This window comes from Xiphophorus couchianus, chromosome 5, assembly GCF_001444195.1.
Source record: "Xiphophorus couchianus chromosome 5, X_couchianus-1.0, whole genome shotgun sequence".
Taxonomy (NCBI): domain Eukaryota; kingdom Metazoa; phylum Chordata; class Actinopteri; order Cyprinodontiformes; family Poeciliidae; genus Xiphophorus; species Xiphophorus couchianus.
In genome coordinates, this window is record NC_040232.1 from 24535814 (window position 1) to 24548263 (window position 12450).

At 39.7% G+C, this 12450-nt stretch overlaps 1 protein-coding gene across 2 annotated transcripts in view; it reads left to right on the forward strand.

Moving 5' to 3' along the window:
* Nucleotides 1-12450, forward strand: part of LOC114144237 (furin-like protease kpc-1) — a 230091-nt gene that overhangs the window by 18419 nt on the left and 199222 nt on the right. For both annotated transcript variants that reach the window (XR_003595448.1, XM_028016836.1), the window contains exons 4-5: nucleotides 4689-4770; nucleotides 11198-11301. Coding sequence is in view for 1 of the 2 variants with exons in the window: in XM_028016836.1 (XP_027872637.1) it covers nucleotides 4689-4770; nucleotides 11198-11301 (186 nt within the window). In the remaining variant the exon portion in view is untranslated. The remainder of the gene's footprint in view (nucleotides 1-4688; nucleotides 4771-11197; nucleotides 11302-12450) is intronic.

The following is a 12450-nucleotide window of genomic DNA, read 5'->3' on the forward strand; positions in this document are numbered from 1 at the left end:
TGTGCGTGTGTTTCCCTCGCTTACTTTTTTTTTTTTACATTTTTTATTTTTAGACTCCAGTCACATCCTCAATCCCGCGGCCCTATAAGGAGCTTTCATGCCTTTTGGTTTGCTTTAGATGTTTAATACCCCCTCTCTTTTGTGTCAGGGAGCTGGAGAGGCGTTAAGAAGCGCTGATAAACCCCACTTAGATCCCTTCCTGGCCCGTCACCCTGGCCTGCCGGGCCGCTTTAGCTGGGAACTGATCTGTGACGGCCTGCCACTCAAACTGAGCACTTCTGAAGGCTGACACAATGGAGTGAGCAACAACACCAGAGGGCCCAAGAGGGGCGTGAGGAGAGAGAGGAAGGGGAAGGAGGGAGAGAGGGGTAAGGGGTGCCCTGAAAGAAGGCTCAAGGAGGGGCCAGAGTGTATCTGTCTGTTATCTGTTCCCTCTCTTTCACTCTTTTCAGCTCCACATCCTCCTCCCTTCCCTCTGTAGAGCTCACACTCTTTTATTTTTTTACTGTCAGTAACACACACAAACTCTGTCCTCTGTAGTTTCTTCCTCTCTGCGGTCGAGGTTTTCGGTCTTGACGGGAGAGACGAGAGATTAAATAAAGAGGCTGGTGGGAGAGGCGGATAACAATCGTTGCACCGGCAACGGTGGGTCATTTGCAGCATTCGCCGCTGCCCACGTCGGCCGGTCGGCTCTTGAGTTCAGGTCGGGTCTCGCGGGAAGCGTGGCGCGGAGATTGACGGGCTCAGGGGCCGGGTGGGGCTCGGCGAGCGAGGGTGGGAGTCGCGTCCACCACCGCCACAGATGCAATTGCCACGGCGTTCCCATGGGGCCGTGAAGCGGGTGGCGGAGCCCAAAATGTCAGCGCTGATGTCCGGGCTGCTCGGCTCGGCTATCAGGCTGCTGCAGCTGGCTGCCATGCACCACTTACATTCATTCATAGCGAGACAACAGAAAAATACACACACACACACACACACACACTGTCACACTTTTCTTTCTCTGGTAGCACAGAATATGACGTCAGCTATACAGATATATTTGAGCTCATGCTCAATAATATGGTCTTGTTTCTTCCTCTTCCTAAATCTTTGCTGCTGTCAGAAACTGATATTTTATAAACAATTGGGAACGAGTCGCTGTTTTTTCCTCTTTGCATGTTCCCAGATTCAACTTAGCAAAACCTGTACTGTAAAATTTGCATGAATCGTAAATTCATTTGTGTTTGATTAGTTGGATTTCCCTTTATAAAGTGCTTCAGATACACCTTCCTAGGTATCCAATTCTGTAGCGTACGCAATTAGATTTCCTGCTAAACCAAAGTGTCACAGATTTCATTTTTTTATTTATTTTTTTTACAAAACTTCCACTGATTGAGAGTCACAACTCTGAAACCTTACAGTTTTGTACTGCTGCTGGATTGATGAGTGTTTAAAAGAATTTATGACAGTAAGTTGTACCATTGCTTAATACAGCACTATGCTATGCTATGCTATGCTATGCAGACATTGTTTACAGTAAAATCTCACCTTTATTGAAAGAACTCTATATTTGACAGCATTATGTTCCAGATAACCAGCTGATCAATGATTTTGAAAAAAGAATAAGAAAGCATAACATCAGGGAAAATGTACTGACGCAGTTGAACTCCTAGAGAATAACCCGTGGGGCTTCCAGGCTAGCAGGTTTAAAAGTGAACAAACAGCCTTTTGTAGAGCAAACATAGAACATGTGGGAACATCAGCTTTTGACTTTAAATGGGACAATCATAGCTGCCCTTTTTCTCTTAACATCGTGACATGTCTGTAAGCGTGTAGCTATGAAAACAGACCAAAAGGAACAAACCAATTGCTTAAAAAAAAGACTTCTTGCTGCAGCCATTAGAAGCAAACTGTCTCAGTGAATTTCACTTTCTTACTGGTGGAATAGAAATTGCTGCACGTGTCGCTCGACGTTCAGACCCATGTAAAACATGGCTTTACACCAAACTGCACCTTCAAGTTGCAATCAGTTTATTTAACAGCATAAATAAATAAAAAAGGCCATTTTTGCTCTTTTCATCGATGCGCCTTTTGTTTAGTTTTCCCCATTGCATCATGTAAACCCTGTGCTGGATTTATTCGGTGTGTATTTGTATGTCAGCACGGGGTGTGTGCGTGGTGCGTGCGTGTGTGACAGTTGGATGATGAATGTCCTGATGGCACTGAGGTCAGTGTCACAGACAGTGTTGTCAATTGCACCTTCTCCCCGAGTGCAACCTTGAGCAAAAGTCCCCGAAGAGAGCTCAATGTGCTGTTAAGGTCAATTCATGCACACACACACACACACACACACACACACACACACACGCGCACGCCCACCCCAACACAATCACGCATCCATTCCTTGCTGAGCATGTGCCATTAGTAGCTGGTAGGGCCTGGTTTGACAGAGAGCGATTAGCCTCCTATCATGTGTATTGATCAGCTTGTCCTGGCTGGTTCTCAAGAGAAGGGGCTGGAGGGCTTTAACAAGGCATTTGGGACAGACACTGATGCATCCAAACACACAAACACACCCTCCGACATTATTGTTTATGTATCAATATGTAAATCTGTGTGGAGGTTTAATGTATTTTTTTTTATGTCCAAAGCTACCTGCCAGAATTTTCGGTCAAATAAACGAACTTTATTTTAGATATTCTTTCTCTGCCGTAGAACAAACAATATTTGTTTTGGTATTTTGTGGTGAATTATTGAATCAATATGTAAGATGGGGAGCTTCTATTCCTCTGGTGACATCACAGAAGGCACAAGGCACCTGATCGGATTTGTTTGGAAGATCTTCTTTTCACATGATGTTATCTATTTTGTGAAGTCCACCATTCTCTCTTGCATCAGACCACACCCAAAACCCCCTCGTAATTCACAGTCCAGATGGTGACCTTAAGCCAACAAGCTTTGCATTTTTACTTTAAAAAGTGACATTGAAGCTGCAGTATATAACTTTTATACAGAATATGTGTTTAGATATATATTTTTTTAGACGTTCACCATGTCGTGACAGTACGTTATGAGACAGATAATCTGTGAAAACATCTAACTCCTCTTCCTCGAGCTACTACTGCCATCTGAAGAAATGCATCGCTCCCAACCAAAAACAACCAATCAGAGCCAGGAGGAGGGTCTTAGTGCTGTCAATCAACCTCATACACTTGCTGGAAAATGTGCTAATGGTGGAGAAACAACTTACTGTTATAGGAAAACTGTTTATTCACTGTCATTGGTGGCTATGCTAACTAGCCTTAGCATTCACAACATGATCTGTAGCAGAGAGCAGAATGGGGGCAAGAGGGATGGGGATTAGCGGCGCCAGACAAGATTGTGATTGACGGCGTAAAGACCCGCCTCCTGGCTCCGATTGGTTGTTTCTAGCACTGGCAGATTATCTGAGTAACACCGTACTGTCACGACAGTGACAATTTCAACAAATATGTAAAAAATATATAGTTTTTATAAAAGTTGCATACTGCGTCTTTAAGGCCAAAGATATATATTGCGAAAAAAAATAAATTAAAACTTGCCTTATGTTTTGTGAAGGTACAACAATGTGTAAAATGTGACCACTTAGGTAAACTGCAAGCATCAACAGCCTAAAGATTAAATATCACAATGTTTCTGTGTATTATGGTGCAAAGGTATTTGTTTACATTCCATTTCTTATTGTATGGGATATGAAATGTGAGCCTTGTGTTTTAAAAACGTATGAAAAAATGTGTTCCTGTTTTGCTGCTTGTAGGATTTACCTATGTATGCTACTGATTTTAGAGCCTAAATGAACAAAGCTCATTATATGCTAACGTAAAAAAAAAAAAGAAAGAAAAAGAAGTGGTTTCAGACCCTCTGCCGATCTGTATGCATGGCACATTCTCCCTCTGTCCTGCGTGTTTAATGTCACGTATGAAGCGTCCTTATAACAGCTGTCCTTCGTGGGTAGTTAAGACCAGCTCCTAGCTTTTGTTAATTGAGTCTAATTGAAGAACATGAAGGGAGAATAAAGGCAGAAGGCTTTTAGGACATAAAAGACTGCAGCCGCCTCTCAGTAGTATTTATTTTCAACCTCTTCCACTCTGATTTAAGTGTGAGCGGACAATGGCGGCCTGACAGTGATACATATGCACGCGTGTGCCCGTGCGCGCAGGTTTGTGTGTGATCTGCCGTTTGATTTACTGCGCCCACCTTCACAAGGACCAGCCTCTTATCACATCAAAGCCACAGGCAGGCGGACTATGAAAGAGCGGCGTGCATGTGTGCATGCGCGTGCCCTGCAGAGGACAGAGGTGTGCAGGAGATGGGGAGTGTTTTTGTTGCTTTTAACCCTGGACAATGGCACTGCAAAAAGGAGAGAGCAAGTGGGCACTCTTTGAACTAATGAAGAGAACCTTTTACACTTCTTCACAAAGTTTCCCAACTCTCCATGCACTATGGATTTTTCCCCCCTCTCCTTTCTTGTCCAAGTGAAATAAAATAAAACAGGACCATTTGTAGTTTTCTGTATTAAATTTGGATTATTTACAAAAAAAAAAAAAGATCAGAATGATCAGAGTGTAGTTTGCTTGGTGGGGCAGGGAAGGATGTCGTAATTTTTTTTGTCATGATAAAAAACAGAAAAATTTAAAAGAAATGAAATCATTTGTTTCTGTGATTTTTAGGTCCTCTGGGTAGAGAGGCAGCAATGTCATTACAGAGACAAGCGGGTTCCCCTGACGGGACGAGACTACGGTCGGACGAAAGGTAAGTTTGGACTAGTTTTTAAAAATTTTTTAGAAACATTTCAAGCCTTTATTTCTTGTAGCTCTAATGATTATGCTAACAGCTAATCAGAACCCAAAAGTCAATGTCTGAAAAAATTAGCAAGACAGAGGATGTTGAGCGGAAACAGAAAATGTGCACCGGCAACAGGGATAAACGCAGCCTTCAGAGGATTGTCAAGCAAAATCCAGTAAATACGTTTTTGGAGCTTTACAGTTAGTGAACTGAGGCTGGAGTCTACATATCAAGAGCCACTATGTACAGATGAATCTGTCGACCAATGTGACATTTCTTGTATCAAGGTACTTCTGAACCAGAGGCAAGGTCACAAGCATCTTAACTGGACTATAGAGACAAACATCTGGACTGCTGCTCAGTGGTTCAGTGTCCTTTTTTGATGAAAGTAAAGTTTGCATCTCATTTGGAAATCAAGGTCCCAGAATCTGGAGGAAGAGTGGAGAGAGACAAAATCCATGCTGACTTAAGTCCAGTGTGAAGTTTTTACAGTCAGTGGGAATTTTAGGCGTCATGTCCTTGATCCACTAGGTTTTCTGGGGTTCACAGTCAACGCAGCAGTCTACCAGGAGATTTTAGAGCACTTCATGCTTCCTTCCACTGACACACTGCTGGATGGAGACGCTGATTTCAATTTCCAGTAGGACTTTGTACTGGCACACACTGCCAAAGGTACCTACAGCCGGTTCAGTGACCGTGGTGTTTCATCCTGTGTTTGATTGGTCAGCAAACTTACCTGGCCTGTTCAGGTAAGTTTGTAAATGATGGAGAATCGTAAAGAGGAAGATGAGAGACATCAGAACCAACAATGTAGATGCTCTGAAGACACCTGGGCGCCTTTTTATGATGTTTTATTTGATGTGTGTTGATCATTTTGAGGATGACATTCATCAAAATTGTTACTGGTTTTCTCAATTTTTTTTGTATATAGCTTTTTATTTTTACGATGTAAAGCACTATGAACTGCCTTGTTGCTGAAATGTGCCATTCAAATAAAGTTGATTGATTGACACGTTAATTCATGCAAAACGAGGTCCAACAAAGTTCTGAGTGTATAGAGATGAACATATTTTTCAGAAGTCTTAACATTTCTGCTTAACATATCTGTTTTTATTGATTTTATGTAATATAAAAAATTATAAGACACTGACTTTTGTTTTTTTTTTATTATATCTAAGCCATAATCATCAAACTTAGTAGAAATAAAAGCATGAAATGCTCTAATGTATGTGTGAGGAATCCATATAGTTGAAAGAGTTTCACTTTGTGAAACGAGTGACCAAAAATATCAAACCTTTTCTTTTTCTTTTTGTTTACAGTATTCCAATATTCTTGATTTGCATTTAGTTCAGATGCATTTGATTCTGAGTAATTCTTACATATTTTATTTTAATTGTGCAGAAAGCACCCAAACAAATTTAATTAACACTGTTGTTCAGCTTTTATCAAGCACAAATAAAGGAGCAAGCCGTTTTCGTCAAGTTTTTATGTATAGTACCGATCTGCTGATAATGTTTAGCTTCATCATTAAATCTGCGCGGATCGTCAACTGACAGGGTGTGTGAAGTTGATCATTTTCTGCTGTCTTGGTGTTATGATGATGGAGAGTGTGCACAAGAATAATTAATAACTTACAGTACAGCGTGGAGAATTAGAATACACACTCAGCCAAGCAAAGATTAAATCTAACAATCAAAAGTCACCCCAGTTTGCATAAAGTGTGCAAAGAGGAAAAGGTGCAAATGAACTGCAAAAGTCAGAGGGAAAAAAAACGACATAGGAGTTATTATAGCTTTCTATAATTCAATGTGTGTTCAAAAGAGCACAGTGTGTTGATCTCAGGCATGTGACCAAGATAAAGTAAGCTGAGACACAACACTCAATACACTTCATAAGCTGAAGCACTGAGATTGATGCAAGGGGAAAAAAAAGACAGATAATCAAATAATGATCCTAATAGAGCAGATGGATGGTTCATTTCACACGGCTCCCGCTTTAAAATCCAAATCGTTCCGTCACGATTGAAAATGACAAACAATAAAGGCAAACTCCTGCACAACTTCCGAAAGTTTCACATGCAACAATACTGTAACTACTGAATGCGCTTTTGAACAGGAAGTGCTCCAATCACATGCAAGGTGCACAAAAAATATAGATGTCCATGAAAAAGAAATCAAAGTACTCACAGCGACACGAACAAAGATCTATCACTTCCAATGCACTGCTACAGACATACAGTGGGGAAAATAAATATTTGCTACGCCGCAAATCTTTTAAGATTTTCCAATTTAAAAGTGGTTTCTTATCCTTCATGATCACTGATACTCCAAGAGGAGAGATCTTGTATGGATCTCCAGTTTGAGGGAAACTGAAAGTTTCTCCCATTTTCTAACAATTGCACCAACAGTTGTCTCTTGATGTAATGAGCATGTGGACAAAATGAAGTGTCATAGTTCTGAATAACAATGAAACCCGCTGCAAAAAGAAACACTTTACTTCTCCGCAGTTGGTTTGGTTTGATAGTCTGGCTACTGATGCTTGTGTTGTTTCTTCCCTTGAAGTCAAGTCTCTGCAGAAGACTTCCTTTCATTTTAGCTAACCTTAGCTTATACGCTAATGTTTGAACACTGAATGGAGTAATTTAAAGTTAGTCAACACAACAGCTATAACCCTCATCATACTGGTAGAGTCAGCCTGATAGTCACTCAATATGCTATGCTAGTGTTAGCCCTCATGCTAACAATAGTTTTACATTGCCGTACTGATGGCCACACTTTAGTTAGCGCTTGACTTCTAAAAAAAATTATTGCAGATTCACTCTGAAGGACATAAGCTATTTGCTCTGATTTCCATAAGTTTATATATTTTTATTCGTTTTAAGACCCACTAATGAAAAGTCATACAGCAGCAGACTAATTTGGATTAAATGATACTTCAATTCCTTAAAGTTCCTGTGTGTGCCTAGCCTCACAGTGAGGCTATAGGCAATGACATTGGGCAAATATCCATACTGTAAATGCCTGTAGTAAAGCCAACATCACCCATTTCACTCAGATAATGGAAAGTGCAGTGTACACGCACTGCAAAAAGACAAAATCTTACCTAGTAGTTTTGGTCTACAGTAGTTTCTAGTGCAAATATTTTAGTACACTTGAAGTGAGACAAAGCAAAGCAGGACAGATTTCTGGGCGCTCCCCTAAAACGTAGAGGATATGAGTGAATTGAACTAGACTGTACATAATTAAATTTAAGTTGACACAGCTGAGTAGAACTGAGTTGCAGTTCTTAAATCACTCTACTGTACGTCTACATAGGGAGTCGGATGGATCATGTGTGGCTGTAAATGGGAGCTGTTCGTGCGGAAGAATAAACCGACTCGTGTCCTTCTGCAGCACTTCTCTCTGTCTGCCTCTTTGCGTAAAACTTTCCTCATCGTGTCGCGCAGCCTCCGCTCCGACAGATGATAGGAAAGCACCAGAGGGAGGCAGAAAGATGAAACAGCCAGGAGATCACGGATGAAGGCTGCAGCTGTGTGCTGACTCTCATGAAGGAAGGAGGGAAAATAAGAAATGCACTTCTACGCTTTGACCAGATTGAACTTTTCACCGCTGAGGTTTCGCGCAAGTATTTTAGGATTTAAACTGCCGTTGTGAAAGCGAGCGCGTCGCATTGAATGGGCATTTTCAGCACCAGCGGGCTTTTCAGACATAATTGTTGAGTCCCAAACTGTATGAAACAACAGCATATTTTCTAGACATGATTAAATAATTTAGGAATTTCCATTTTTCTAGAAATGGAACTCTTAATGATGCTTATCTGTATTATCAAGCTCTTTTCATTGTTTTTACTTTTGCATTTAAAATGATCTGATTAGTTAACTTCAGCTGCTCTGTAATGGTTCACAACTTTTGGAAATACATTGGGTCTAATAGCAGATATTAATGTTGATGAAAAATTATATATTTCTTTACATAATGACATTAAAATAAGACTGAAGTTGGGTTATGGCAGTGGCGCTTTGGACAGTCCACAGTGGCTCTTAATAACTTTAGCTAACAATTAAAAGAAACCAGTTCATATTTTGTAAATACAGATATAACAAAATATGCTGTTTTTACATTTTTTCTACATTATTTGCATTGAATTTCCACAAAAATAACACTAAAATTGCCAGTAATATGTGTTTGGATTTTTTGTCCTTTGTCATTAGGTTGGATTTTTTTATATAAAATATCTCTTTTATCTCTTTTATGCTTATTTTTATTTTAAATCCTAAAAATGGAAATAAAATTCTGGCTCTCAAAAAAACCCCCAAATGACAATAAATATTGTAAAGTCTGAAAAGTTGTCTATTTTCAAAAGGTTGTGTGACATTTGCAGCTCTAAACAAGTTTTTTTGGGGGGCTGTGCTGAGAGCAAAATGGCTCTTTAGGTTGCAGACTCCTGTGTTGTAGGTTTGACCCAGCACACTAGGTTAGGTTTTCAAACCAAAAAATATCTTTAAGTGACTTTGTATCCTGTATTGCCTTAACAAGCCAAATAAAAAAAACATCAGAGGACGTTTCTGCCAAACCCACCTTCCTGTTTGCTTTTGGAAGAGAAAACGAACCGGTTCCTAAACGAGCTTCCTTAAACAAGCCCAGACTGACATCAGCTGCAGCTTCTTTAACTTCAGTGAAGCGGTGTACATCAAACCACAAGAGCGACATTAACAATGAATCACTACCACATAATGGTAGAAGCAACACAAGAATATCTCCATTAAATGAAGAGATAACAAAACATTATCTTCAACCAAGACACAGGGAACATATTTTAATTGAATTGCAAAAAGTGCTCAAACTTTAACAGCATAATGTAAAAATGTCCCCATTTATCTATTTGTTGCTTTGGTCCAGTCCCAGAACTAATAAAATGTGCTCGTTTCCCTGAGGAATGTTTTACCTGAGCACGCCTACAAGGAGAGAGAAATGACAGAGGCAATATTCACAAAAAACTGAACTTTACTTCCTTAAAATATTCAGATTTTTTTACATGGTAGTTTAATCAATCACTTAAATAAATACTGAAAAGTTAATAATCAGAACTATCAAAATGAGGCCTGCTAAGGAAGCCACACCCAAACTGAACTGAATTATTCCATAAAGCCAAAATAGACCAACCCTGTTTCTGTGTTGTTTTTCTTAACTGTGCTGTACAATTTTCGCTAACAATTACATTCATGAAATACAAATGTAACAGTGGTTTGTTGTTCAGTGAAGTTTATGTGTGTAAGGCAGTTCAAAGTGCTTTACACAATAAAAACATCATGCAGTAAGCAATTGTGAAACAAGCAATAAACATTACATTTAGTCAAATGCCATAATCAAGCAGATATACTGTACATCAAATGTTGATCGATGTTCCAGTTGCTATGGAACAAAGGCAACTCTAACCAGGCGGGTTTTTAGCCTCCATGTAAAGCATCTCTGTGTTTTGGCTGTTTTGCAGTTTCTTGCAAAACAGCCACAAGTTTGTTCCACTTGTGGATCGTAGAAGCTGAGTGCTGCTTCTCCATGTTTGGTTCTGGTTTCTGGGGATGCAGAACAGAACCAGAACCAGAACCAGATACGACCTTCCAGTTGTATCGACTGGAATGGGGATACAGAATGTCGATCTGGCAGAACTTTATTGTATTAATTATTACGGTGATGTTTTGTTTCAAGCTAAAATAACTTTGTACACTCGAAATAAGACAAAAAGTTACTTACAAGTAACTTTTCAGCACAAAGACACAAGATCTTATTTTGAGTAAATCAAATTCATTAATATTGATATAAAAAAAAAGTACTAGTTCCACTGGCAGATTATTTCACTTTTGACAAGACAACTTCTTATGTTATAAGTAAAATAAATTGCCATTGGAACTATTATTTTTGTTGTCAACATTAAGGAATTATTTACTTAAACCAAGCTCCTATATTTTACCTAAAAATGACTTGCAAGTTAGTTTTGACTTATGTAAGGTGTAGTAAGTTATGTGCACTAGAAACTAAGCAGAAATACTTGGTAAGATTTTATGTTTTTGCAGTGAATAATATGGAGGCCTTAGTGAGCAAAGGCGCTTCCACAGACTGTGAGCCGCGCTGCAGTAATGAGATGCTAATTAGATGCTAATGATATGCAAATATCCCCACAGTATTCCACCTCTGTGGTGAGAAGGGAATCTGTGTAGCTTTTCACTATTGGTTGGAAATCCAGGGATGTCCGGAAGTTAAAGTTCAAGATATTGGAAAAGGGGAAACTCCACACACACACACACACACACACACACACACACACACACACACACACACACACACACACACACCCACACATGCCAACATGGGTATCACATAGATCTTTGTGTTCGCAGGTTCCCAGAGGAAACGGCCTCCAGCTGACAGCCCGTCTGAGGAGAGGATGGACGACAAGTCGCTCACCTTCAACGACCCGCTCTGGCCCATGCAGTGGGAGCTGGTGGGTGTCATTATCTGCTGGGGTGTGTGTTTGTGTGTGTTGTCATTTCCCTTATCTGGAAGTCCCCCTTCCTCCCCCGTCTCTCCTCTCTTCTCGTCTTGGCGTTGAAGGATGTTCTTCTGACAGGCATAAGTCAGACAGGCTTTCACGTGTGACTGGAGAAGGAGACAGAAGACAGAGAGATAAGGGGATGGTGGGGAAGGCGGGAGAAGGGATGAGTGGGTTGTCCATGTTGAACTGAGACAGATGTCTGGGATTGATGAGGCTTGGAGGAACACCGGCGCACAACTGGGCTGAAACAACAAGACATGCTTATGCCTTCAGCTGTCCAGTTCACACTGTTTGGACCAAACTGTGTTTCTGAGGCCCAGCAGGAATACAGCAACAGGATGGAGAATTATGTTTGAAGTCTGTTTGAAAAGCGTCTTAAATCAATTACATCATGAGGGAGCTTTTGTTCCTGGAATAAGATTATGTCCGATGTCGGTTAAACTTGACCAGTTCTTTTTTGGAATCTGACAAACATCATTTTGATGTACCTCTCCTGCTAAAGCAATAACCACAGCGATTGCTTTTGAAATGCTGTTTTCATGCATGTGTGTATTCACCCCCTTAGATGTTTTACCCTTTTTATTGCTTTAACAAATCAATCGTGATCTGCAGAAATAAAGAAAAAAACAACTTAAATGTCAAATTGAAAACTCATTTCTACAAAAACAATGACAATTAAATAAAAACACCAGAAATAAATAGTTAAAAAAGCTATTTAATTTTAATTCTTTTGTTCCTTAGTTGTACAAACATATCATTTAGATTTTCTTACATAGTTTCATTGTTAAACCATAATCAATTGATTCATTTTAGAGTTGATTGATAAGATGGTCACTTCAATCTGAAACTCTAAAACACAACATAAAGATCTGAATGGCTGAGGCTGAAGATGTCAGTTCAGTTTTTTACATCACACTGCAAAAATGACAAAATAGTCAAATATGCAGGGACTTTTTATGAGTATACCAGTAATATACTTTGCATTATTTTAAACTACGCTATCACTCAATAAACTGTATTCATTTGTGGCAAACTACATATTTCAAAGTAGATGTTGACATACTGAGTGAAACCTCTCTTAATTTAATCTTAATTTCT